Here is a 27,722-nt window from a genome sequence, read left to right on the forward strand (position 1 = left end):
GTAAGGTGTACATGGGACAGGGCCGCATCCAGGTCCCCACGCCTGCGTTCTAGCCTCACCCTGAGACTGCCACTTCCAGGTGAAGTGACTTGCCTCCCTTGGGCCTCAGAGCCCTCCCTCAGCCATGAGGGATTGGGCCAGAACTACGCAAGAGGGAGACCCAGCCTCCCCAGATACTGCCTGGGTGTGGGTACAGTGGCTCCTCCCCTGGAGGGGGGTCCTGGGGGGCATTCTCAGTAGTGCCTGAGACACATCACCCACCCTGGCATAAGCTTATGGGGTCCACCCAGGGCGGGGCCCTCTGAGACACCTTGTGGGTGGGAGCACTTCATGCGGGGCTCTAGGGTGGACCTCGGGGCTGAGGCAGGGGGTGGGGGTGATCTTGGGGTGCTGGTCTGGTCACCTCTGCCCTGTTAATTCACTAATGCTCTTCCACGGTCTCCTCCCATGGTGCTCTGCCATATAGGGAGGGGGACAGGAGCCAGAGGCACCTGCCCCAGAGCTCAAGGGCACCTGAGGAGAGGGGTGGGTTCCAAAAGCAAACGACTCCTTCCAGTAGTATATACACGTCTTTATAAAAGAATCAATAAATATGCAACTTTACACAGAGCCTAACCCAAGCCTGGGGTAGCCAGTGGGACTGGGAGGGAGGAAGGCCAGGCCAGGGAACAAACATCCCAGTTGGGGCCAGATGAGAGTGGAGGTGGGAAGGGCCACCCTGGAGCCCAGCCCAGAAGACTGGAGCTGGTGACTTCAGGGAGCAGTGAGCAAGGGACCCTGGGGGGTGGGGGGTGGACAGGTTAGTGAAGGGGGCCTTGGCGGGGGGGGGGTCCTGAGGAAGTACTGCAGCCTGGGCCTAGAGCTCTGCTGAACGCTCCTCCACTTCCATCCAATCTGGCAAAGTGCAAATCGGGGATCCTGCCCAGCACTCTGGCTCCTGCATGCACAAGCAGCAGCTAGAGCTGGGACCGGGATGCCCCCGGAGGCATGTTGTCTGCCGTCTCTTGGTCAGTGGCACCCTTGGGGGCCTCCCTTTGCTCAGACCTCCCTGCAGGAGAGGGGAAGGGAGAGACAGTCCTTCCTTGGCTGATGCCACTCAGAGGGTCTCTGGCCACCCTCTGTGCCCCACTGGAATCCTTAGGCCCCTTCCCCACTGCCCACTGTAGACACTGTCATTCAGGCTCTGAAGTAGGCTCCCATCCCCATCCCCTAATGCCACCTGCTCCCAGCCATGAGAGTGCCCCTACCCATTCTAATGCCAGCACACTGGGCCACCAGCCCACTACCCCAGGCCACTCACGAGGCAGTGAGCGTAGAGTTAAGCAGCAGGGTGGTCCTGATTCGGTACAGCTGGGCTAGCGTCAGCTTCCGGTGCTGGGCAGAGATCCCTGGGGGGGGCTCGGGCTGGACCCTGGGTGAGGCCCCCAAGGGCAGTTCTTTGCTCCTCCTGGCGGGTCTTTCGGGCTCCCCAGCTGGGCAGCTGGTTCTGCCCTCCAGTTCTGACGGCTCGGGGCCACGGCCAGGGCTTGGTGTCCCCCGGCGAACCCAGCTGGGCCCAGCTTCCTGAGGGGAAACCTGAGTGCTCGTGCCGGGGACTGTAACGGCCAAGCAGAGTTCTGACAGACTGCGGCTGGGGGCTGGGGGCGGTCCACAGGCAGTGGCCCCCGATAGCAGCTGGAGGAGGCTGGCCTCAGATTTGGACTTGAGCAGGTGGGGCGGACGGGGCAGCAGCTGAACAGGGGTGCGGCGGCGGAGGCGGGGTGAGGGTGGGGGTGAAGGGGCTTGTGGCAATTCTGGGGGCCGGGGCACTGGCTCCGCCATAGGGGCTGGGGCCATAAAGTCTTGCAGGGAGGTGGGGGAGAGGGTGCCGTAGGCGGAGTCCATGGAGCAGGAGCGGCCGTCCACCGGACCCAGGGGCAGCAGCTCACTGGTAGGCGTGACAGAGGAGGCAGTGGTGCTGAGAGAGGTCTCGTCCGACTGGGAGCCGAAGGGGCCGCCCTCGAACTCAGGAGAGGACAGCGTCTCCCCAGGCTCCACCACAACCATGGCCAAGGTCTCGGTGGAGCCATCTGAGGCACTGTGGAGCCGGGAGGAGACAGTCAGCCCAGCCAACTGGGTGGCCTGGTGCAGCCCCTGCTCGGCACGCAGAGGTCTAAGCCTCTGCCCTCCCGGAGCTGGCGGCTCAGCGGCAGCAAGCATGTGGCCACCGGCCAGCTCTCCCCACTCCTGTGCCCGTAACACAGACACCAGGGATGGCGGCTGGCACCGCCACAGGACTCCTTCCGGCTGGGTACAGTTTAGAGCCCTCAGCTCAGCTCTCCACCCAGCTAGCCCTAGAGGATCGGAGCTGGCACTCGGGTTGAAAAGCTGTTGCTATCCCCGCCTGGACTCTGGTGGGACACAGAGCCCTCTCCCCCACATCGTGGTCACAGCATGAAGCTATTCAGAGGAAGGGGTGGTGGCTGGGTCCTGCCCAGTGTCAGGGGCCTCGGGGTCAGGAGTGCTGGGCAGAGCCCTGGGCCTGCTCTGGCCGGCGGGGTGCCCCCGGCGAGCATACCAGTGCTGGGAGTTGAGACTGTTACTGCTCTTGCGCAGGACGGTGGGCGAGCTGGCGGCAGAAGTGCTACTCTCCCCGCCTTCCTCCTCTTCCTCCTCCTCTTCTTCCTCTTCCTCCTCCTCCTCCTCCTCCTCCTCCTCCTCCTCCAGGCTCTGCAGGTGCTGCTGGCTGCCTGGGTGCTCCTGGGCACGCAGCTGCTGCAGCTGGTTCTGCAGGTGGGGGAGGGCTATGAACAGCAGCCCCCAGCAGGACATCCTGCCCACCCACCTGCCAACCCGCCCACCACTCTGCTCTCACCTGGGCGTTGTAAATGGCATCCACCCAGCCACGGCACAAAGCCTGGCCGCTGGCCTGGAACGTGTAGGCGCCCACGGCACTGTGGAACTCGTTCAGATAGATGAGGAGAAAGGAGCCTGGTGAGGAGGGGCTCGCATCAGCATCTGCTAGGACCAGAGCCCCTGCCTGCCACAGCCCTGACCAGGAGCAGGCCAGCCTCCTCACCAGGGTCTCTCAGCTCTCGGCACACAATCTTGTCCACCAGCAGTGGTGGCCGGATGACCTTGGTCCTCTCAGCCTTCTTCACTGCCTTAGTCACCAAGAGTAGGTCCGTAAAGAGGAAGCAGTAAACGTCCATCTGCAAGGGGGCAAGGGGAGCAGGCAAGGCCAGGGATCAGGGCCAGGGTCCTGGGACCTTAGCCTGTCTGCTGTGACACCCTCTCCTGGGCTGGGCCCCGAACAAGGCTTTCTTTACTGCACTTTGGTGATGTCACGGGACACTCAGATTTTGTCATGCTCCCTGCCTCCCATGAACCTGAGAATAAAATTAAAATGAAGAGAGGGGCGCCTGGGTGGCTCAGTCAGTTAAGCATCTGCCTTTGACTCAGGTCAAGATCCCGGGGTCCTGGGATCCAGCCCTGGGTCAGGCTCCCTACTCAGGGGGCAGTCTGCTTTTCCTTCTGCCCCTCCACCTGCTCATGCTCTCTCTCAAATAATAAAAACTTTTTTTAAAAGATGTTATTTATTTATTTATTTATTTATTTATTTATTTGACAGAGAGAGAGAGAGACAGCCAGCGAGAGAAGGAACACAAGCAGGGGGAGTGGGAGAGGAAGAAGCAGGCTCCCAGCAGGGAGCCCGATGTGGCTCGATCCCAGAATGCCGGGATCACACCCTGAGCTGAAGGCAGATGCTTAATGACTGAGCCACCCAGGTGCCCCTCAAATAATAAAATCTTAAAAAAAAATTAAAATGAAGAGCAAGATGGTATTCCTTCATGAAGCTATGTACTTGTAATTTATTTCAATAAAAAGTTTACATTAAAGAGAAAAAGGGAATTTATGATTTGTGATTTTAAAACCACAATTTGGGGCACCTGGGTGGCTTAGTCAGTTAAGCATCCACCTCTTGGTTTCAGCTTAGGTCACGATCTCAGGTTCTGAGACAGAGCCCTGTATCTGCGCTCAGTGGGGAGTCTACTTCTTTCCCTCTCCCCTCTCCCTGCTTGCATGCACTCTTTCTCTCTCTCTCAAATAAATAAACAAATCTTTAACACCACAATTTGTAGGCTCTGTGTTATGCACCTGGGATTAACAGCTCAGGAGCAAGGCTCTGGACTATTCCTGACCTGCTCTTGGAATGCACCCCCTCCCTCCCACCAGGACCCCATACAGCACTAGCAAGTGGGCAAGCCCAGCACCCTATCTGCTATGCCCTTGCTGCCCTATCTGTAAAGAGTAAACTGCAGGCAGATCATTAGTCCTCACGTGACCACAAAGTCACTTCTTCTTGAATTGCCACCCAACTGACAGGGCAGCTGAGAACAACTAACTAGGGCCCAGAAGGTTCCCAGGAAAGGCAGGCCCAAACCCACAGGGCCAGAGTGGGTAGGGAAGGGGCCCTGGGAGTGGGTGGTCCCTAGAGTCACCTTGCTGTCCTTCCCCTCCTTCATCCTCAGGCTCCCCTCCAGCAGCAGCTGTCGTGTCTCCTCAGGGGAGGCGCCAGGGATGGGTGCTGTCAGGTCTAGGTGCAGAAACTCCTTCAAGAGCTGGCGATGGGAGGGGGGGAGGTGTAGAGAGGTCTGCGTCTGACTCCCGTTCTCCTCTAGGCATCCTCAAGCGAGACCAAGCACAGCCCTGGTCTGCCAGTTTGGCCCTTCCTCTGTTCCAGCAGGGCCAGGGGTCCCCCACCTTGTCCACCTCGTCGTTGCTGCCCTCCACCACCTCGTAGGCGTCGATGCGGCTCACCACGGCCGCCAGCCGCTGCCGCTCCTGCCGCTGCCGCATGCACGCGTTCACGTGGTGGATGAAGCGCTCCACGGAGTCGATCTGGGGGGTGCGGGCGACAGCGGGTTCAGGCCCTGGGCCTGGGCGGGGCCGCGAGCCGCGGAGGGACCTGTCCAGCCCCCCGGTTACCATGGTGACGACGGCCTCCTTGGCGCGCGGCTCGTCAGTCTTCCTCAGCACCGACTTGAGCAGCAGCGGGTACTTGGTGAGCCGCTGGTGGGGCTTGGCCAGCATGTCGCTCAGCTTCAGCCGCTGGCACTGCTGGTGCTTCTCAGCCCACTGCGGCGCAGGCGGGGGCGGGGCTCAGAGTACGCCCCGCCCCTGACCCTAGGCCCCGCCCACCTGCCCGGCTCCCAGCCCGCCCGAGTGGGCTCATCGTCCCGCGCCCCCACCCGCCCTCACCGTGACGTAGGCCCGGAAGAGGTCATTGTCGCGCAGCAGGCCGCGCATGTACTCCATGCAGCCCTCCTCCTCCATGCAGTATCGGACGTAGGGCTTGAACAGGGAGCCGAACTGGCCCGGGACGGAACAGGCACGGTTACCGCGCGCTCTCCGCGGCCAGGCCCTGCGCCAGGGTCTTCACCGGCCCTCTCTTACCGCACTTTCGCGACCACCCCAGGGTGTGGCAAGTGTATCACCCCTGCGTCCAAACCGAACTTCCGCGAAAGTGACCGCCCTCCGCCAGGTGGGAAGGGCAGATGGCCAGCTGGGGTTCAAACCCGGGCGGCCGACTCGGAATGCTTTGCCTCCGACCACTACGGGTTGTGTGGGGCCACACAGCCCAGGGGAGGCTGGGGTGAGGGGTAGACGTGCTCGGCGCCCCAGCCCTGCCGCAGGGTCCCTGCCTGTGTCCGGCCCGGCCCGTACCATCTTGAAGCCTCTGAGGAAGTCCCCGGGCTGCAGGAGCGCCCGCGTGCGCCGCGCCTTCTCCAGCACCGGCGCCATCACGCTGGCCCACAGTCGGCGGTGCAGCCGCGCGATCTCCGGGATGTTGCTGAACAGGCGTTCGGCCTCCACCTGAGCGGGGCGGGAGGTGCGCTCGGCGCCGCCCCTCGACCCTGCCCCGCCGACAGGCCCCGCCCCGCCGGTCCCGACCCTTTCTTCAGCACCCGGGGCCCCAGGCTTCGCCTCACCTCGCACAGCAGCCCCGACTCTTGCAGGTTCAGGAGGCAGCAGAGGAACAGCTGTGGGGGCAGGGAGAGCGGCAGCTGGGGGGCATCCCAGTCCCGCCGCCCCACCCAGACTCTTAGGCTCCCCTCCACCCCTCCCAGGAAACCCTGAAGCAGCCTGGGACAGAGACGGTTCACCCCATCAATAAAGGCCCAGCCTCCATGGCCCACCTGGGGGTCAGCTGCCCTGCCCCACCTGGAGGGAAATCTCTGGGAGACTGGCCTTGCAGTCATACCTGGAGCTCTCTCCTCCAGCCCTGCCCCAGCCTTCGAGTTTCAACGAAGAGGTTTTCCTTGAACCCCAAGCCAAGGATAGGTACCCTCCCCAGGTTGAAGCGCGCGCGCACACACACACACACACACACACACACACACACACACTCCGCCTCCACGTCCAGGGCGTGGCTGCTGGACACCCGGTATAGAGCAGGTGTTCAGAAATAGTCAATGAATGAGTGAAAGAATGAGCCTAGTGTTCATCCAGCCAATTCCGCACACTTGTCTGGCCGGTGGGAATCACCTCCTCCTCCTCCCTGGGGTGCAGCCTTTCTCCCTTTCCTTCCCCTGTTCCTTCTGCAAAGCCCCAGAGTCTGCTCAAGGGCACCCAGACGGAGGCTATGGGGGGCAGGGTGGCTCTGGGCCAGGTGCGGTCCCACACTCACGTTGGTGATCACCCTCAGTTTCTTAATGTAGGAGGCCTCTGTGTGCAGGAGCTCCCACACCGCCTCCTGCTGGTGACACTGCCTCCGGGTCAGCTTCTGCAGGAAGTGCAGGGGGTCGGCCAGGAGTTCCAGAGTGTGCCCGATGACCAGGGTGGGGCCAGAAACCTTGCAGGCCACCTCCTTTTCCCCGTGGGAACATGGAGGTCCCCCAGGTTCTCGGCCCTCCTCTGCCACTAAAACAGCCAAGTGGCACACTGCATTTTCCTTGCCTCAATTTCCCCACGGTGAATTAATGATGACAGCAGCCTGGCAGGGCTGTCCCACAGAACATCCTGTCACTGGGTCCTTGGAAGGGCCCCATGAAGTGGGGGGAAAACATCCCCCTTTCCCTGATGGGGAAGGAGGGAAGGGCTGTGGTGGTACCGACCTCATGCCCATCAATGAGCTCCCGCCAGCTGTCCTCCAGCCACAGGCAGGAGTCGTCCTCCTCTTCCTCCTCATCCCCCTCTTCCTCCCATGAGTCGTGGTCAAAGCGCAGCCTCCGGGGCAGCCTGGGCAGCCCGAAGAGGCCGTAGGCATGCAGTTTGCCTTCCAGCTGCTCCATCTTGTCCACCTCCTGGAAGGAACCCGTGGTTGGGGTCAGGGGACAGGGCCAGCCAGCTGCCCTGCCCTGGGGCCCACAGGACCACATACCCGGCCAAAGGTGCTGGCGCTGGGGCCTGAGCTGAAGAAGCCACTGAAACGACTGGCTGCCCGGTTCTTCCAGCTGTCACTGCCGCCACTGCTGCCACTGGGCAGAGAGCAGCTGGAAGGCGTCGGGGCCTCCTGGCCAGGGATGCTCGTGTCCCCAAGGAACTCCGACATGTTCTTCCGGCGGCGCCCAGGGGCCTGGCCGGGGAGGGCGATCAAGGCCAGGCCCACCCTGGCTCCCACAGCCCCACCCCACGGCGGGTTTCCTAGACCTCTGGCACGCTTGAGATGTGGGAGGATCTCTGCACCCCCGCCCTGGGATGCCACCTCTTCTGAGATCCACACCTGCTCTGGGGGCTGGACCACCCCCACCCACCCAGTCCCAAGCACCACAGAGTCACATGCATCTCTAGATGCACTTACCAGCACAGCTCCAAATGGATCCACAACACACACACACGCACACGCACACATGCACACATGCACACACGCACACTCCTTGGGCACTAGCAGACTCTCAAACACAAGACCCATTATCTTGGGGCCTCCTGTCCTCAGAGCCAGCCCTATTTTCCAGAAGGGGAAATTAAAGCCCAAGAGAGGGGTGAGGGGCCCAGGTGACCTCCCCTCTAAGCCGCTCCCCACCCCCAGTCCTGACACAGCGCCTCACCAGGACGTCCAGGCTCTCCCGGCGGCTCTGGGGGTCCACACGCTCCAGGGAGGGGGTCCCGGCCCTGGCCGGCCGCAGGATTGGCAGACTCAGGGACTTGGAGTCCTTCACTCCCTGCTCCACCTTCCCCTCGTCCCCTGGCTTGGCTGGGGCAGCGTTGGGGGGCAAGGAGAGGTCCTCAGCACCCAGCTCCAGTGGAGATGTGGGCCCACAGACCTCTCTCTCCTAAGGATCCAAACCAAGGCCTAGCTGCTCTCCCCTGGGGCCCCACCCCACCAGCAACTATTGCCAGGGCCCAGCAGAGACACCTGTATGGTAATGAGCCTGCTCAGTGGCCAATGGGAATCTGAGCCTGGGAAGAAGCAGCCATCTCTGGGAGGCCCAGCCAGGGCCCAGCCACCCTGCCTGCCAGGTTAACTACTCACCTTTAACCCTCAGGTAGTGTCCCCCGAATCGGTAGGCCTCAAATGTGAGGGACAGGGGTGTGTTGGACTGGTCCAGGTAGATATCCACTTTGCCCAAGGCTATGCCCTTCCTTTCAAATACTGGCAGCAGCACTTCCCTGCCCCAGGACGGGAGGTGTATAGATTAGGGGGCAGTCATTGGAACCCCCACCCTATGCATAGCCCCAGCTCCACCCCACTTAACCGATGGTAAAGGGAGACTCCCACAGGATCATACACAGACACAGAGACATACAGGTGTGTGTGCACCTGCCAACAGAGGCTCGCACACTCCTACGTGTGTCTACACACAAGCCGGCACGCCCATGCCCTCACACTTGCGTGTCTGCACAGCAGGGTAGACACTGTCACGTGCTGGGCCATATCCAGGAACTGGGCCATGCATACATGTGTTGCAACACAGGGGTGGGTCTGCCCATAGGTGGGAGACCTGCTCACTCACAGGCCACCACACAGACATACACAGTTATGCTTGTGAGAAGCCACACCTACCCCCACCACCGCCCCACTCCCCCTGCCTCAGCCCCACCAAGCCCTACCCCAGCGACTTCTTCTTCATGGCTGGCACGATCTCTGTCTCAATGTCCACATTCAGGTCAAATTTCAGGGTGAAGCACTCCTTGCTTGGGTCCTGAAAGGGCACAGGTCTGTTAGCCTCTGCACCCCTTGTCTCTGACCCCCCCCCCCAGGATCCAGGATGGAAACCCCAGCATGGAAGTGAATGCAGGGATCTCCTCAGCCTGCCTCTGTCCCAGGGAGGTCTCCTGTATCCCTCTTGCCCAAGGAAGGAGTTCCTGTAACATCTGCCACCTGGCTAAGGTGGGCAGTACTGGGCTGCAGGGCACAGTGGCTGGGGGCGGGGGGACCCACTCCCTCCAGACCCCATCCCTGGTCCTGGAGGTCATAGCAGACAGGCCCAGCCTTGGGGATGGAAAGGAAAGGACCCAGGGAGGGCAGGGGCTGTCAGGAGCCCCCTTGAGAGCCTGGGGGCCCCTTACATCTGTATGTCTCCTCCTTGCCTTCTTGGAGAGTTTCAGGCCCGTGCTCTTCCGGTCCCTGCAGGACAAAGGGCAGAGGTTAGAGGCATGGGTAGGCCCTCCCCAGGATGGGATGTGAATGGGCCCTAGCTGGCTGCCCACTCCTGGCGCAACCCCAGTGACCAGGTAACTCAGCTATGCTCATGCAGACCAGGGCTCACAAGGGTCTGTGCGCCCTCTGGTGGCCAAACACAGGAGTCACACCCAGTGGTACCCAGTCAGGCAGAGTCTGATCCCACCGTGCTGGAGGCTGGCCCAGGCTGGCAAGCCTTCTCTAGGAATCAGGGCATCCACAGGGGCAGGGAGGGGTCTCCAGTCAGATCTTCAGAAGCTTCTGGTCCTGGATCTCAGATAAGAGTGTCTGCTTTGCCCACCTACCCTTTGCCATCCATAGAGCTTTCCTCTTCCTCCTCCAAGTCCACTGCAGGGCTGGTGCGTGGGGGGCATGACCGGGTAGATACGTTCCGGGCCAGGACAGAGCCTTTGGAGTAAAGGGGGAGGAAAGGTCATGTCTCCTCCCTCCCTGGCCCCCTTTTTAGCCTGCTACCAATCCTGGGATCCCCCTTCCCCAGAGGAGCTAGGGCCCTGCAGGTCTGCGAGGACCTGAAGGGGCTCAGTCCTTGCTTAGCACTCTCCATCCCTAGACTCAAAAAGACACAAACACCCTGGGATGACACATCGCCCCCAGTACAAATCCACCTGTGGCCTCAGTTTACCCTTCTATAAAATAGGGATAAGGAAACCCTGCCTCTGGGATTATTGTAGGAAGGGACCAACGTCTATGGCTCTTTCTCTCAGGCCTCCTCTCCCCCACCACTGTGACCACACCCAAAGTCCCAGGGGGCCTTGGCAGAGGGGGAGAGTCCTTTTGTCCCTCTGACCAGCTAAAAACAGAGACAAAGGTTTGACATTTCTGGCCAGGCTCGGATGCCTGTAAATGACCCCAGCACAGCCTGTTGGCAGTGGGGCCTGGGCCACGTCCCTATTCAGCAGGACGGGTTTCTTGTTCCTGCGACAAGTTCCTTGTGACCTACGCACCCGCACCCCCACCGCCTCTGCTCACTGGCGGCCTGGCTGGAGGATCTGCCCAGCAGTCCCCAGCCCTAAGGACAAGAAGAAAGGGGCCTTTCCCATGTCGGCCCCAGGCAAGAGGCAGGAGCAGCCAAGGGAGGTGCAGACCCAGAACCTGGTACAGACAGGCCCGCTCTCGAGATGGAGCACCGTCCCCAACTTCCTCTCTTATTAGAAGACTTGTAGCACAAAAGGGGCCACAACATACTTGCGTGTCATCATTTATAGTCAGCTCCGGTCCTTCTGATGGCCCTGTCACAGCTCCGACAGCTACCAAGACAGGGAGTCTGGAGCTGCTCTGGGAACCTGAAGGGCCAGGCTGGGGTCCCTACATGCTCACCTTGGGGGGGCAGGTCAAAGCGGACGTGCCCATCATAATGCATGGCGCTGTGGAACTTGCTGTCACAGGCCTCACAGAGGTTGAGGGGTCCCCGGTGGTGCCGCTGCTGGCAGTCAGCGTGGTGGCATACCTTGCGGGGAAGGAGGGAGAGGAGGGTTGGGTTGGGCCCCGCAGGGCCCCAGGCAGGCACAGCTGTGGCCCAGATCGCTGCAGGGCACAGGTGGGGTTCCTGGTCCCTCCCGAGGCTGCTCATTTCTCAACCCTCCATTCCCCACGGGGTGCCTCATGCACCTTAATTCACTCTGTGGACGTTTCCCAAGCCCCACTATGTGTCCATTCTGAGGGATCCACAGAGAAAAGCAGATCCCTGCCCTCGAAGAACAAAGTGTGCAGGGGAGACTTTCGGGGAGGAACCACAAGGCAGTTGCTACCAGGGCCTCTTCCTGGGGTTCAGGAAGGAAAGGCGCCCCAAAATGCTCAGGGCTGCTGTTTAGTTCGGCCAGCTCGCTGTTGGAACTGGCAGACGCTAACTGTCTGCCCTCCTCCCAGACCCTCTGCCCTAAGTTCTGTGACCTGTCTGGCCCCAAATCCAACCTCAAATGGGATGAAGGGGGATATGGGGGAGTTCGGGAAAGGCACTGTTATCTCATGCTGAGGCAGTGCCCCCCCGCCGCCCCAGTATTTACCGTATCCTGGCTACGTTCACCTCCATCCCTGGGGATGACTGTCATACCTTCTCCGCCCTCTGTCTCCCACAGCTCACCTCTAACCCACTCTGCTCCCCACTTTCGTTGTTGTTCCCCCACACTCAGGGGCTTTACCCTGCTCCAGTCCAGCCAGCCTCCCAGTGAGAGCGGTCGGGCTGCCAGGGCGTGGAGCTGCTCAGCGCTTGCCCTCACCTACCCCATCATCCCTCTGTCCTTCTCCACCTCCAGCTGCCGCACCCTTTCTCTCATCCCCTTTCAGCAAAACCCCACGAAACAGTGGTCCATCCTGACCACTTCCTCATCTTCCCTCCCAGTACTCATTAGCATATTTTCCCTGACTTTCCATTTTTAAATATTTCAGACCTACAGAAAATTGTAAGAACGGTACATTGACCTCCACACACCCTTCTAGCTTCCCCGGTGGGGAACACTTCGTCGCACTGGCCTTCCCTCTCATTCCCCCTCTCCTGGTGCAGGAGAGCATGGCTCTCCTACAAAACCCCAATTCAGCTCTCACTCTGGGGAAAGTGCGCACTGATACATGATCCGTCCGTAGTCTACGTTCGCATTTGCCCAACTGCTCGAACAATGGCCTTTGTTTTCCCATACAGGAGCCTGGTGAAGATTTGCACCCGCATTCGGTTGTGTCTGTTTATTCCCTTAAGGATGAGTTCTCCACACGTTTTTGTTTTTTTCCTTTGAGGACATCGACATTTTTGAAGCATTCAAGCCAGCCGTCTGGCAGAAAGCCCCTCCACGGGGATCTTTCTGGAGGACCTCGGGTGGTTTCAGGCCAAACATCTGGCAGGGACATGAGAGAGTGGACCGCACCTCCTCCGTGCATCTGGCTGCCGGGTCACCTGGGGACCCCCTGTACTGTGTCGAGGGCCTTTTTCTCTTTGGGACGAATAAGTAGCCTGTGGGGGGATCCTTCGAGATACCCTGACCCCCAGCAATCTCACACTCCAGGGTTCTCACATCCACTGGGGACGTCTGCCTAACTGGAATAGGACTACAAGGGCGGCAACTGAAGACTTTCTACCGTAGGAAATATTCCCTTCTCTCTCAGACCCTCTCCCATCGTTTTCCCTCCCATCACCCCAACTCCCTCCTCTTGGGCCCCCAGTGACCACCATGTTTCCAAGTCCACCCACAGGACCCAGCCCTTCACAGGTGGTCTCTTTCACACCATCTTGTCCTCCGTGGTCCCCCAAACCCCGTGCTCTGCTGTCTCCCCTGCAGCTCTCAGCCCCCCTCGCCCACTTCCTGCTCACCTTCCCACCTGCAGCCCCGCTCAGGCTACCCTGCATCCATCCCCTGGTGACTCAGCTAGTCACATGACTCGAAGCACCATCTTCGTGCCAGGGCTCCCAGAGGTAAGCTTTCAGGGAGGTCCTCCCCCAGGACACCGGACCAACCTTCTCAACTCCCCCCTTGGAGCCTAAGGAGCGTCTCAGACTGCGAACGTCCACACGTGAGCTGAACTGCCCCATGCAGCTCCCGCACTTCAGTCAACGGCAGCGCCTTGCCGCTGTGTGGGGGATAGGGCTGAACGTTGGCCCCCCGAAAAGACAAGTCCTCACCCCCAGGACTTCAGAAAGTGACCTTAGTTGGAAATAGGGTCGTTGCAGTTGCAATCAGTGAAGAGGAGGTCATACTGGGGTCTGTAACGGCGTGGCATATGGAGCAATCCTACGACTGGGGTCCTGACAGAAGAGGAGGGACAGAGACGGGGACACGCGTGTGGATGAGTGAAGCCACCACTACATTGCGTGGGTCTCCATACGTCCGTCTACCCAGTGAGTGCTCGGTGTAACGGCAGCCCCGGGGAAACCGATACTTTAGGCCAAAATCCTCGGGGTCACCTTTGATCTTTCCGTTACACCCCCAGCCGGGGGGAATGCTCGTGGCCCTCCCTTCAATATCTGCCGCTTCAACCCAGCCGTGCCCATTGGCCCACTGCTGCCCCCTGGCCTCTGCCGCGGCCACCTCTCAGCGCAGTCACAACAATGACCTCGGAGCTGGTCTCCCTGTTTCCGCCCCTGCCCTGCAATCTGCTCTCCACCAGCAGCCAGAGTGGCCCCTGCTCAACGAGGAGTCCCATCCTCAAAACGTTCATGGGCTCCCGTCTCACTCCGGGAAAAGCCAGTCCCGTGTGGCGACCGTGGGGGGCCTCCTGCCCTGCCCTCCAGGCTCACTCCGCGCCACCCGCCACCACCACCCGCCACCACCGAGTCCCCCATGTGCTGCTTTCGGTCCGCCCACCTCCGAACCCCAGCATCTGCTGCTCCCTCGGCCTGGAATGCTCTTCCCCAGACACGGAAATGACAGACCTTGACTCTAAAGCCACTCCCCGTCCCCTCGTCCCCTCAGAGCCCTGTCTGCCAGGGCGCAGTCTGCCTGTTTCTCTCTGCTGCCTCCGCACCTCACCAGCCCTTGAGGACGGCGACAACGTTAGTCTGTCCCACTCACTGCCCTATCTCTAGTCCTAGCCGCTCAAAGATTACTTGTATTAATTCATTAAATAGGGCGATGGAGGGTCGCTGGAGAGTTTTGGGCTGGGGAGAGCCCCATCACAGGTTTTCAAGGTGACAGGGTGAGAGGACAGACAGCCTAGAGACAGCAGAGGAAGGAGTCAAAGGGAGGAAGAAGAGCCGGCTGAAAAAGTCTCCTCTTGATTTATAACATGACCACTGTGTGCCTGGGGGCTGCGCTGAGGGCCCCTCGCCCCAGGAGGTAGGAGCTGTGATCGGCCCTATTTTACAGAAGAGGAAAGAGACTCAGGGAGGTTTCAAGTAGTCACACACCCGCAGAGCCAGGACTTGAACCCAGTGTTATGTAGCTCCAGCTCCTAGATTTGGGTCGCTGAGAAGGGAGAGAGTAGCGGGGGAGGCTGGCCTGGGGGCCACGTGGGGAGAGGGGGGCAGCAGCTACAGAGACAAGAGGGAAACAATCATAGTTTGATGCTCACTGTTTGGGCTCCTGTGTCCCCCTGTGTCCATCAGACAGAAAAAAACAATCACAAACCCCCGAAAAACGTGGATACAGACATGACAGTGGGCAAGGGGCAGATTGAGGAGACCCCACTCCAGGAGGTCCGACTTTGTGGGGCTGGGCCCTGGGCCGGTGGCTGTGGACGTGATGGCCCAGATTCCCGAAGGTGGCCCGAGCACCAGCTGCTCCCTACTTCCACGCCCCCCTCAAATGGTCCTCCAGTGTGTTCTTGAGGCTCCGGGCATGGGGTGAGGGGGCCGTTCAGCACAGCAGCTGTTTCTATCCTCACCCAGTCTACTCCTGAACGGTGTGAAAACCGCCATCCTCGGCCACAGCTCTGCCTGCCCGCACCGTGGTGTCCCCGGGGCACTGCTGACAGAAGTCGGCACTGGCTTCGCAGAGTCTAGAACCGCGCCCCCGTCCAAGCTGCAAGCAGCCCCTTGACAATAAATCCGGGTAAGGTCCCCACCCCACTTCAGCCCCTTCCTCCCAGGAGCCCCCCAGTCTGCCAGCTAGGCAGCCATCCCCCGCCTCTGCCGCCAGCCTGGCCCAGGGACCCCCTCCCGCCCCTCCCAGGCCTCTTATGACTTCCCTGACAGCTTCACTTTGCTGGTGCCAGGTTTGGCACAGAGCAGTGGGGCTGCCGACCTTCGGGTCACCCAGGCCCTAGTCACACAGTGGGGGGTGACATGGCAAGAGCCATGCTAGGTTGGAAAAGTCCTGCAGAGGGTCTCTGGGACCCTTCCAGCCCAAGTCCCTGGTTCCCTGACACAATGCTATTTTTAACCAATCCAAGACACAGACAACAGATTTTTACACGAAGATTCACTCCTGATAACAGATTCAGCATTCACTGAATATTTAGTGAGCACCTACCCTGTGCCCACCGTGAGACCCTCAGGAACTTTCACTTCCCAGCACCGTGGTGGGCTCTGGTGAATACCACCACAGCTCCTCCTATTACTACTAATATAATATTGTTGCTACGACTACTATGGATGATGATGATGATGGGAGCCTGGGCCCAGCCTGGGGCTGACGCCCCTGATTCCGACCTCCCAGCCGCCCCCACGCTCAGGGACAGCGGGGCAGGTGAGGGGCAGGCCCAGGATCTGAACCACGGAGGTGTTTCTTCACTTAACAGGTCTGTTGATAATGAACTTCCAGGAACACCTCCACCCCCACCACGAGAGTAACACAAGCCTGACTGGGAGGCTCAGGCTGGGGTGGGCACAGCCGCCTTGCTCTGCGTCTACTCCCCCACCCCTTCTCATACCTCCATCCCCAGACTGCAGGGTCTCCACAGCTCCCTTCAGGAGCGAGGGTCTAAAGCAGGGCAGTCCCTTCCCAAAGCCAGACTCTTGGACCTTCTCCTAGACCAAGGTGCCTACTCTCCACTTTGCTGGCCACCAGGGCCACCCTCTGAGGGCAGCAGCACTCCTGCCAGTGGGGGAGGGGCAGCAGGGTCCAGGGGAAAAGTTCCCACGGCTCAACCCAGAGAGGAGAGCCCTCCTCATGGAACGGCCAGATCACCCAGCACCTCCAAAGGCAGCGAGTGGACCCCAACTTTACAAATAACAGAGGGGTATGTTTAGGGAGCACGGTCAAGGCTGCCCCCCATGCTGATAGGGCACCAGAAGTCAGACTTCCCCACTCACACTAGCGCTGGGGCCAGAGGCGGGAGCAGCGGTTTGTGGGCAGGGCCTGGACAGAGGAAGGAAAGGGAGAGGGGGCCCCAGCGCGGGGCCTGGGACCCACAGGTGTGTCCGGAGGCAGCCCCAGACACAAAAGGCTAAGGGCTGGCGGGCCACCGCCGCCGCCCGGCCCCCTCGGTCGCGGGGTGGGGAAGCATACGGCGGGCTGGCAGTCCCGCGCACCCCAGCCCCGCCCCCCCACCCCCCGCCTCGTACCTGACCTTCACCGTCGAGGGCGCGACCCCCCGCCCGGCAGGGCTGCCCGGGGCCCGGCCTGGAGGCCGCGCGGCGCCCGGAGACGCCGGGGCCCGTCCCCATGGCGGCCGGAGGAAGCGGCGGTCTGAGCCGCCCGCCGGACAAAGCGCGGGGCTCCGCTTCCTGCCATTGTGCGGCCGCGCCCGCCCCCGGCCGAGCGCGCCGGGACCCCGGGGCCCCCGCGCGCCAGGTCCCCGCCCGCCCGCGCCACCCCGGGGCGGCTCCGCGGCGCCCCCAGCCCCGCCCCCGGGGAGCTCCTGCAACACCCCTCGTCCCCCGTCTCGACTGTGGAACCCAGACCCCCGCCCAGCTCCGCGAGCGCCGGGCGTGGCCTTGCCCTCCACCCTACCCCCACGCCAACGACTGGGGCGCAAAGGCCCCTCGCTACAGTCCCGGAGACCCCGCCTCTGAGCCTCAGGCCCCGGACCCCTTCTCCCTCTCCCCAGGGAGCTCCCTGAACGCTGGTGGCAGAAGAGGGGTGGGGGGAGCCAGGACTGGGGCACATTCCCTTCTGGGTCCTCAGACCCCGCTCTGCGTCCTGTTCCAGGGACACCTGTCTCTGCTCTGACCTTCAACCGCCCGGACCGCCCCTCCAGCGCTCAGAGGCCCTCCTGAGTGTCACCCTAGCCCACAGTCCTGGAGACCCCCGCCTCAGAGCCTGAGCTTGGGGGACCCAGCTCCCACTGCCCAAGCCAGCGGAGGAGGACGAGGAACAGAGGGCGCCAGGTGACGACGGGTGGAGACAGCGGGTGATAGGCAGGCATGCTGGGGGAAAGGGAGGAGAGGGTAGTCCTTTGGGAGCCCCCAGGAGTTGGGTGAGAAGCCCAACTCGGCTTTTCCCCCAGATTTCCAGGTCTCTGCTGCTCCAGGCTGGGTCCCTTCCGCCTGCCCCACTGCCAGGGAACTCTCATCGAAGCCCAAGAGGGGAGGATTGGGGAGTGGTTGTGGGGTCCCCGCTGTAGGTTGTCAAAGAGCTTTTACACTCATTCCCTAGAGGTGGGGGGCAGGCGCTACTATCCCCATTCATTGCTGGGGGGCAAAGTGACATAAAAGGCGACAGGCAGGACTGAAGCCCAGACTTCTGACTCTGGTGTTCTGGAATGGCCTCCTTGGTACCCCATCTCAGTAACTATGGGGCTAACTATGACACGATGTCATCAGCCCACCCGTCCCCTAGACAGCCCCTCCTCCTTCTGGTGCGGTGAGGAAGAAGGTGCGGCCTCTGCAGACAGCTCTGAGGAGGCCGCAAGCAAGTCTCCTCCAGCCCAGAGGCTTCAAGGCCCACGGCCGCTCCCAAAGCCCAAGCCATCCACTGTCCACACCACAGGCAGATCTTTTGAAAACTAAAATCCAATCATGTCACTCCCCACTTAAAACCCCCCAGGAGCTTAGAATAAAACCCCACCAAGCCTGGCTCCTACCTCTCCTCCTTCGAGGTCCCTCATGGTGGTCTCCAAGCCGGCCTGCCCTCACAGCCACAACTTACCAAGCTCAGTGCCTGCCCCTCTGCGTTCTCCGACTGGAACACCATGTGCCCCTGATCTTGCAACGGCTGGCACCGGACCCCCACTTCCATGGCACCTTGTCAACGAGGCCTTTACCTCCTCTCAAAATAAGTAGCCCCTTGCACCTCTCATTCTCAATCCTCTCAAACGGAATTATTTCCTCCTGAACATTTAAAACTACCTAAAATTGTTTTACTTCTTTGTTCACTTCTTATCACTCCTCCCTGCTAGAATGTCCTCTCCAGAGGCTAGGGGCCTTGGCTGTCTGGCCCACACTGCGTCCTCCACACTGAGAACAGGTCTGGCACACGGCAGGTGCTCAGTGTAGACTAGATGAGAATGGATGGATGAAGGCAGAGGAAGGGTCTTCATGCCAGAGAAGGCCATGGGGGCAGGGACGGTCTCGGTCTGGATGTCCCTCACTGCTGCCGATAGTCAACAAAGTCTTCACAAACATCTGACCACAGGTCCTCTTCTGCCTCCTAGCATCCGTGACCTTGGGCCCGCTGGCCTGGCCAGGGCAGTTGCTACCACAGACCTCTGTCCTCGCTGCCCCACAGGCTGACAGCTGAGCACTCCCAAGTGCCAGGCCTGTGTCAGGGGTTTTGGACAGCAAATCCTGTTCACTCTCTCAAAGACCCTAAGGAGGAGATACTGTTACCATCTCCACTTACCAGATGAAGAAGCTGAGGCTTGGGAAAGTTAACTGGTTTGTCTCAAAGTTACCAGCTAGCAAGTGGGGAGGCGGATGCCTGGGCTTTGGACAAGTACCCACGTGTCTCAGGCAGGGGTGGGGGTATGGGACCAGCTAAGTGATGCTTTGAGAGCAGAGCCTTGAGGTCTACCCCCTGGGGACAGGGCAGATCCCAAAGCCAGTTTAGGGGGATCCCACTGGCCACTGGCCTGGGGTTACAACGTCACATCAAGCAGAAACCATGGGGGCTGGACCGGGCAGGTCACCAGAGGTCACCTGAGTGACCAGGCCCTGGCCATCCCCAAGTCATGCTGCTGCTGCCTGCATCCTCCAGCCAAGGCAGGGGACTGCTCCTTACAGGACCAGAGCCCTAATGCCCCAGAACCAAGAGTGTAGGGTCAAGGACTGCAGAGCAGGGGAAAGAAAGGAGCCCCTGGCCCTTGCACCAGGGGAGGGAGAAGGCCTCAGCAGTCTCCTGAGTCCCACCTCCTCTATGGGAGGTAGCAGAAACAGCCCATGTGCAGGACAAAGAGGTTCCAGCCCCTGGCTCCCTGGGGAGGGGGCCCCCCTTCAGGCCAGCCGCAGTTCCAGCCTCATGAGTCAGGACTGGCTTGTTGAAACTGATACCCAGAAACCAGATGCTGGGGCTGATGAATAATGGAGTCTCCAAGGCAGGAACCCCCTTCCACTCCCCCCTAGCACCATCTCCCCAACCCCAGAAAAGCAGAGGACTGTGGGCAGTCGGGGCCCACAACAGGTTGGGGACCCAGCCTGGTCTTTGGTGGGACCCAGCATGAGGAATTCCTCACGCAGGAGAGACCATAGGTCTGGGTCCAGGTCCCTGTTCTGCTCACAGCTGACCAGCCTGGAGCACCTTGGCTAGAGGGACATGACTGCCCAGGAGCTCCCCATCCGGGCTAAGCTCCCCTGGGAGCCTACTGGCCCCAAGGCCCCATCTGGAACCTTGGAAATCCAGGGGCGGAGGCTGCAGGTTTGAGCAGGTTGGCCAGGGTGGGGCCAGCTCTGCCAGGCTGCTCTCCTAGCCCCAAACAGCCCACTCACCCCAGGGATTCTGGGGCCCACCTGGAGGCAGAGCCTGCCTTAAGGCTCTGCCCTGTGCTTGGGCAGGTGGCAGGGGTGCAGAGAACCTCTCTGCAGGTCAGGCTAACTGCACAGGTTCCAGAAGTCAACCAAGGCCCCTACCACCCAGGGAGCAGTCCAGCTGGGACCCGGCGCTAAGGAGAGTGGTAGAGGCTGTGGTCAATGGACTTCACTTCCTGCCCAGTCCCCACATGAATGTGCCAGATCCTGGAGTCCAAGACCCCAGCATTGAAGCCAGCGCCTTCTTCTGACACCTCTCTCCAGCGTAGTATAGAAGGCTCCTTGGGAGGGGATGTGGGAGGAGGCTGGGCTACAGAAGACCTGCTTCTGGGCCCCACCTACCCCTGCCTTTATCCATCTGTGCAAAGACGGCACTGGGCAGTTCTCTAGAATATTCTACCTAGGGATGGCCTCTGGGCCCTAATGCGTGCCTGGACCCTGGCCAAGGGGCAGAAGAACAGTAAAACCCTCCTAGAGCCCCGCAAACCTCGGGAAGTTTCCTTCGGAATTTGTAGGACCCAGGGCCCCCTCGGCCTCCATTTCCGCGTCTTTTATCAAGGCAAGCCAGGGCCTCTCCAGGTTCCTGGGTCTTCTCCCTCTCCCCTCCCCCAAGCGGGTCCTGGCCGGCCCAGACTGCCTGAGGCTCAGACTCGCGCGCCCCCTGCCGGCCTCGAGACGACTTTCCGCCTGGGACCAACTCTCGGACGCCCAGCTGAGGCAGGGTCACCGGAGCCTCCCAGCCACCCCGCGCCAAGCCCCCTCCAGGATCTTATCGCCCTGCCAACAATCCTCACACCGGGGCTGGATCCCCATAGGCTCCTCACGGCCATAGCGCCGAGCCAACCCCACCCTAGAGTCACTGGGGCGGGGGCGGGAGCTCGAGCCCATTCCACCCTCAAGTAAATGGAGGCAGAGCCAGTGGAGCCCATCGATACCCACCCGCAGCCCTAAGACTGCGTGGGACCCTCTACTCCCGGTTCTGTCCACTAATTCGGGGGCAGTCTTGGAGCCCGGACCCACAGCCGTCCCGATCCCAGCCCCGTCTCGTCCCCAGCTTCCGCATGAGACTCACCTTGGGAACATGGGTCTCCTCCCCTGTAGCTGGGACTCTGGCCGAGGATGCCAAAGCCTCGGGGAGTGGGGAACGGCGCGCGGAGCCTGGGGGACCAGAGCCGCGGAGCGGGCTCAGTCGGCGCAGCGCCGGTGGAGGGCGCGGGACGTAGGGGAATTACGGTAGGCCGGCGCGGGCGCTACCACCTGGGCGGGCCGGGACGTACCATCGGAGCGCCCGGCTGGCATGGGGGAGCGCTGGGAGCAGGGGAAGGGCCCGGCGCCGGAGGGCGGCAGGAAGCGCGGCGGGCGCTTGGGGGTAATCTCGGGTTTGGGCTACGGAGCCAGGAGGGAGGGATTGTCACTGTCCCCGAGGGGGCTGGCCCTTTACAGTTGTGCGGAAAGTTCGAAGTCCCTAGGCTTGAACCTGGGCTTGGAGACAGGAGCTCGCCCGTCCCCGGCGAGGGCCCGTGGCAGGAAGCTGCCTTAGCCAGAGAGAGGAGCCCCTAGGGGGGGTCCGGGCGGAGGGACCCGCAGGCCGAGGCCGACCCGGGAATCGCCCCAGGCCAGGCTCGCTTCCGCTGGATTCTGAACCGTGTCCTCCACGGCGCCTCAGAACCAGGCCTGCCTATCTCTGTTGCCCCCCCCTTTTCCCCTAGCCCATGCCTGGCATGGCTGAAAAAGTGGCCATTCCGCCGTTCGGTGGTCCCCGGTTCTCTCTCCCAGCTGCCCAAGTTCAGAGTAACTCTGCCCTCCGCACAGGGGTGCGGGGAGTGTACCGGGATACAGGTGGCTCACAGGAGGAGTCAGGCAGCCGGCCCCAAGCACACCTCCCGCCTTCCCTAATTACCAGCACGGGGGTGAGGTGGGTGTTGTGGGAATGGCCCCAGGGGCTGGGCGGATCTGGGGCTAAGCCCCACCTGCATTTTTCCAAATCCACATCCTCTCCTTCATGCCCCTCACCAGCCCAGGGCCTCTGGGCTGCCGGTTCTCCCTTCCTGGCAGGCGCTGCCCTCTTTGGCAGCACTGACCCACTCCAGGACAGCTCATCTCGGCCATAGCACCTGTGCTGGATCCTCTGTCCTTGCCTCCTGGGCCGGGCACCTGCTCCCCCCAGAATTACTTCGCCAAAGCCCAGGAGTTCCTCCTGCTTCTCTGGTCCTGCCACTTCCTCCAGCTGCAGACTGGACTGCCACCCGTCTACAGCTGACCAGCATCTGAAAGTCACCTCCAGAAATCCCCAGAATCTGGCCATTCTCAAGGACACCCTGGCCTCCCACCTCTCACCCCCAAAGTCTGACCCAGGAGAATAGGTGACTCCCTCTCCCATTATTCATTACATCCTGCCCATTCTTTCCCCCACAAGGACCTCAGATCCGCCCCTTCCTCTGCCCTGTGTCCACTGGTCTTCATCTGGCCACCCCTCCCCTAGACACACCTCCCCCTGACTCATCCCTGCCACCTCACAACCTACTGAGACACGGAAAGGGAACTCTACTCTCTCTGCTTGAATACCTCCAGGAATATGGAGCTCACCAACACCCAATCTCTGAATGAGAATAAACAAATTTACCTTAAAAAAAAAAAAAAAAAAGAAATGAGGTGCTCACAACCTGTACACTGGGGTGCAGCTTCAGCTGTTGGAAGCCCCCCCTCCGGCCAGGGCCCTTGGAGCCAAGCAGAAAAATTCACCTCCCTTTCCTCTGGACAGATCCTTAGCAACAGGAGGCTCTGGGGACAGACAGATCTGGTGTAAGTCCTGGCCTTGCCTTGGCCAGTCAGTCATTCACCTCCCTGCTTCTCGGTGTCCTGTCACGAAAGTGGAGTTGGGGTGGTCCCTAGTGCGTACCGTGGGTGTGAGGACAAGAAGAGTTCCCTGTGGGGAGGCAGGAATGAACAGTGGCTGCTAGAATCTTTACCTTTGAGGATGATGCCCTGAAGGTCCCATCTCCGGGATAAATACCCTTGAGTCGTCGCTTCCCTCAAATGTGATGTGCCAGTGTCCCCTGGACTAGTGTCTGCCCTCCTCCATGTCTCCTTGTGACCTGGGGTGCCCTGCATAGACTTTAACCAGAGCGCCCGGCTCAAGGGGGCCCCTCAAGGAGCTGGGGAGTGCAGACACCATCTGTCCTGTGGTTACTCTGTAGGAGGACTGGATAGCCACTGTATCCCCACCTGGCCCTCCATGAGAGAGGGAACAAACACTTCACCTCACTCCCTCCCAAGACTCCAAGTTCCACCTGACTTGGGAACAGGATAGATGTGCCATAAACATTTGCCATGCTGGGTGGAGCTGGCTGGGGTCTGGGATAGAACCTGGGGAGGTCTCCGGTCTCAGGGAGGGGAAGGAGGGCACACCCAAAGCCCAGGGGTTTCTCTCCCCCTCCACGGTAGACGAACGGCCAGCATTCTCTTGAACACCTACATCATGCCACACTCCATGCTAAGCACTGCACATCTTAGCCCCGTTTTAATCCTTCCCACGACTCGAGAAACCTCGGCTTGCAGATGAAGAAACTGAGGTCAGAGAGGTGTCGTGATTTGCCCAGGGCTGCACAGCTGGAAAGGAGTGGGCTTCGACCCTGGAGTTCACAGGTGTGGGCTACTCTACAGTCTTCATCCTGAGGAGGGGCAGGGATACAACTTCTCTCCTGCGGTCTCCAAGGCCCTGACCTCAGGGTGCTTCCTGTCCAGCTCTGCCTCCCCCTCCCCATTCCCTGGCCCAACTCCCTCCTTAGAACACCGGCATGCCTCCCTGCTCACTCAGCTTCCTACACCTCAACACCTCCTCATTCCTGGGGACGCCAGCAGCCTCCTCCACGCACCCGTCCCCCGAGAACTAACTCCAGGGCAGGAGGCAGGGATGGGCCGACTGTTTCATCTCAGAAGTACCCGTGAGAGGCTAAAACAAAGCCTGGGGACCAGTGTGGCAAACCCACGTCCTGACTTCTCCCCTCCTCCCAGCAGAGCTAGGATGTCCGCTCCAGGAGGCCCTGGGCCTAGAACCGGGCCTGGCACAGCAGACGCTGAAGCGGATTCGGTGAACGCATGAGTGACGTCATCTCCTTAAAAAAGCTAGTCATATCCTGCTAGCCTTCTGAGCAGGGCTGGGGAGGAGCAAGAACGAGGCTCTCGATCCCCCTCCAGATCCAGCTCTGCTAGTCATGCTGTGCAAGGTGGGCAAGCGCTCTCCTCTCTGGGCTCCGTTTTCATCATGACCCATAGAGTAAGGCTTTCCTCCTGGGGTCTCCGTGGGCTCAGTGAGACAAGCATGAGGGCCTAATGCCCCACCTGGTGCACAAGCCTGTGTGGTCTGTGCTGGGGATTAGCTCCATCAAGGACATTCTTTGTTCCTCTTTCTCACCAAAGCAGCATGTCATTCTCCTTCTCTCATTCTCTGCTCCAGCCAACTTGACCCCTTGACAAGACAAGACTCCTGCCCGTATATCCTGCCTCTGCACCTGTGTCTGTGGCGGCCCCCCCTTCCTGGACCAGCCCTGCCTGCTGCTCTGCGTCATATCCACTGGAGGCCACCTTCTCCAGGATGTCTACCCGCACTGGCCCCCCAGCCTCTGATCATCCAGGCATCCCTGTCCCCAAAGTGAGTCTGTGCCATTTGTCCTAACACGGGTCCCACTGGGGACGGGACTTGGACCCTTCCCCTGCAGGCTGGGCGCCCCTCTGGCCAATGTCAGTCATGCTGAGTTCCAGGCAGGCCAGGGCTGGGCTGGAGCTACGACCTGGAGGCTGCGGAAGGCCCACACTCGCTGACATTGGCTCACCACTCAGAGGCCTCACCTCTGCACAGTTGGACACCTCCCACCCTTGCCCCTGCCTCTGGCAGCTTGGGGGCCTGGCCCAGGAGCAGCTGCCTACAGGAAGGGCCCCTGGCAGGATGTATGTTGGGGGCTGCTGAGACCAGTTTGTTGCCAGGAGCCCCCATCTGGAAGAGAGGCAACCAGCCAACACCAGAGCCCCAATGCCAGGCACCAGCCGTGCCAGCACGTTGTGTCTGACATCAGAGCCACCCCCTTGCCTGGTGACCACGGCAACTGAAAGCCTCCCCCTCCTGTCCCCGCCCCCAGAACAGTCCTCCATGTTCCTTCTAACCTGGTCTTCCTGTACAGAATGTATGAGCATGTGTCTGGGCGGAGGGGGGTGGTAGGGGGAGCTGGGGGGGTGGGAGGGTGGCATTTTTAATTTCCTGCAGCTGGCAGAGCTGAGCTACACGGTGGTTTGGAACACAGGCTCTGCCATTACACGGACTGGGGCTCTGGGTTCCAATCCCAGCTCCACCACACCCCAGCGATGTGTCCTTGGGTGAGCCGCTAGCTCCCTGAGCCTCAGTTTCTTCATCTATAAAGAAGAATAATGACAGGACACATCTCCAAAGGCCAGAGGAGGAGACTGGGAGTCCTCAGCTCCCTGGCCTGATCCAGTAAGTGCTGGCAGTTTTTATCATGGTCACTCAAATGCATGCTGGAAGGGACTACACTTGGGTTCAAGCCCTGGCTTGGTTTCTCATGAGCTGTGGGGCCTCAGCCAAGTCACAGGACCTCTCTGAACCTTGGTCTCTTCATCTGGAAAACGGGGCACCCAGGCCTTCCCAGCAGAGCTGCCACCAGCAGCACACAGGGACAGAGAACACAGGGCACAAAGCCTGGCGCATTGTGGGGAGAAGCGCCCAGTGACGGTATTTATCATTCTCACTCTTGTTCTGCCCTGCTCCTGGCTCCCAAGCCCTGGCACTTTAGGACTAGTGTCCCTTCTTCCCTTTGTCATTCCACAGTGCAGTCACTCTCTTAATGTCCCCAACTCCCTAAATGTCCCCAACCCATGCCCAGGCCTGACAAGTGCTGTGGAAGGGTGCCAGCTGGGCACTGGAGTGAAACCTTGGGGGAGGGGGGGTCCTTTCCCTTCCTAGGTCTCAGCTTCCTCATCCGTGACATGGACCACAGCTCCTATCACCTCACCGTGGCTGCGAGGACTGCAGTGCAGAAAAGGACTTTGGGGCCCCCCTGCTCCCCTGGCTCTTGCAGAAGTCCCCTGCGTTTTGCTGTTTCTAAGCCAAGGGCAGCCCCTCTGCCTCCTAAACCAGCCACCCTGCGGCCCTACCCACCCTTGAACCCAGATGACACTGTGGCCGGGCCAGCTGCACCCTTGCCAGGGCCTGTGGGTATCCATGCCTGGATAGACAGAGGGTTAGAGCCCTGTCCCCTCTGCTCCCAGCAACCCAGGCCCTCCAGCCTCCCTACCTTGGCTGCACGCCCCTTGTCCACGCAGTCTGGGTTCTGACAGCGCAGTCCTTTCTCCTCCGCCAGGCTCTGGTCGTCTGCAGAGGAGAGAAGCAGAGGGTTATCAGTCGGGTGGGGCCCAGGGAGGCTGCGCCCCAGGCGGGGGCACCCAGGCGGCCCTGGGGCCCCAGTGGCCTCCAGACTAGAGGATGGGTGGAGCTGTCTCCTCAATCCTGCCTTCAAAGGAGGTCAGTGTCCCTTTCTCTTTTAAATGCCAACTTATCTGCTCGGGAATCTGTTTGCAGAGTCCTTTTCTTGTTGCAGTTCCCCAGGGAAATTATCCAGATTCCACGGGGAGAAAACGTCTTTGGAAATAAGCTGCTCCCTGCCTCTGTCCCACTAGTGGGGGGCGGGGGTAGCTCAGTGACCTTGCGGGGCTCCAGACTTCCTGGGGTATCCCTTCTTACCCCTGCCCTCCACATCACGGCCTCTGCGGATGGACTCCTCCTCAAAGGCCCAGGGTGTCCCCTTTCCCCACGGTCCATCTTTGACCCAGAATTTGGCCCCCTCCTAGCTGCCTCTCTTCCTAGGGGCTGGGGCACAGCAGCGGAGGGGGCAGGGAAGGGGCAGAGAGGCTGCCTGCCACAGCCAGCGTGCAGGGCCAGGGGAAGGGGTGCTGCTAAAGCGGGCCCCAACATGGGGGCAGAGTTTGGACCCCCACCGCCCTGATTTCGAGGGCGGCGTCCACCTCCCACCTTGAGCGGGCCTTCCCCAGAGCAGGGGAAGGAGCGCGCCCTGGCCCCCCACGGCTCCCCCCGCCCGGCCCGCCAGCCCGCGGCGCCCCCCGCCCGCGCCCCTCCTCTAGCCGGCTCGGAGGCAGCCCGACCCGCAGGCCTGAACGGCGGGGCCGCACCGGGGCCCCGCACTCACCCATGGAGGAGGCGCCGAGCGGCCGGGGACGCGGGCGGGGCGGGGGGCGTCGCGGGCGGGGCGGGGGGGCGTCGCGGGCCGGCCGGCGAGGCGGGCGACGGTGGCGGGGGGCGGGCGCCAGCCGGGTGCCGGGAGACAGGCCGGAGCGCCGCCGCCGCGGGACCCTCGGCGGCCGGAGGCGGGGCGGGGCAGGTGGGCGGCGGGAGGAGCCCGACGGGAGGCCCCGCCTGCGGGGGGGCTGGACTCCGCGACCCGGCCCGCCCCCCGCGCGCCGCGCCCCCTCCCGCGGCCCGCGCCCCGCCCCCCGCGCCCCCGGCCCGCAGACGCGCCCTCCGCGCCCTCCGCGCCCTCCGCACCCCGCCCCGCGCCTGGCTACGCGGACCCCGCACCTTGCCTCGCGGGGCGACCCCCAGCGCCCTCAGCCTCCCAGATGCCTCAAATGAAAACGCCTCTGGTGGTCAGGAGACATTTTCTCCATCTCTTGGCAAGTGGGAATAAAGGCATTTTAGGCAACTTTGCTATTTCCTCCTGGTCTGAAAGGTACCGTCTAAGTGGAAACGGTGCCTTCCCGTAGGTAGGAACGCAGGTCAGGACAGCTCTCTGGCCCCTCGTCTCC

General features: G+C 61.3%; 1 protein-coding gene across 4 annotated transcripts; it reads right to left on the reverse strand.

The window, feature by feature from the left end:
• Positions 1-556: 556 nt before the first annotated feature.
• On the reverse strand, positions 557-27,171 carry PLEKHG5 (pleckstrin homology and RhoGEF domain containing G5). 4 transcript variants are annotated; one of them, XM_057305416.1, is made up of 21 exons: positions 20,965-21,562; positions 10,943-11,072; positions 9,910-10,012; positions 9,493-9,550; positions 9,034-9,125; positions 8,456-8,592; positions 8,031-8,176; positions 7,364-7,558; positions 7,098-7,286; positions 6,671-6,766; positions 5,973-6,023; positions 5,707-5,856; positions 5,242-5,352; positions 4,969-5,118; positions 4,744-4,881; positions 4,482-4,601; positions 3,059-3,191; positions 2,855-2,970; positions 2,558-2,766; positions 1,301-2,077; positions 557-1,048 (listed from the first exon to the last, which is right to left on the reverse strand). In XM_057305416.1, exons 2-21 carry the CDS (start codon positions 10,983-10,985, stop codon positions 1,039-1,041), a joined length of 3,024 nt encoding a protein of 1,007 aa, XP_057161399.1. In that variant the 5' UTR covers positions 10,986-11,072; positions 20,965-21,562; the 3' UTR covers positions 557-1,038. The 4 variants fall into 4 exon arrangements, with proteins under 4 accessions (XP_057161399.1, XP_057161398.1, XP_026375740.2 ...); XM_057305415.1 differs by lacking the exon at positions 20,965-21,562 and adding an exon at positions 16,554-16,641; XM_026519955.4 differs by lacking the exons at positions 557-1,048; positions 20,965-21,562 and adding exons at positions 26,198-26,274; positions 27,107-27,171 and having other exon boundaries at positions 1,297-2,077.
• Between the last annotated feature and the right edge of the window lie 551 nt (positions 27,172-27,722).

This window comes from Ursus arctos, unplaced genomic scaffold (genome assembly GCF_023065955.2).
Source record: "Ursus arctos isolate Adak ecotype North America unplaced genomic scaffold, UrsArc2.0 scaffold_32, whole genome shotgun sequence".
Taxonomy (NCBI): Eukaryota; Metazoa; Chordata; class Mammalia; order Carnivora; family Ursidae; genus Ursus; species Ursus arctos.

Excerpts from the sequence above, each read along its gene's own strand:
- PLEKHG5 (XM_026519955.4), bottom strand. Across the intron at positions 10,013-10,942 it reads CTTTGACCTGCCCCCCCAAG|GCTCTGTCCTGGCCCGGAAC; the intron begins GTGAGCATGTAG and ends TTTACTCCAAAG. Across the intron at positions 3,192-4,481 it reads AGGAGGGGAAGGACAGCAAG|ATGGACGTTTACTGCTTCCT; the intron begins GTGACTCTAGGG and ends GCCCCCTTGCAG.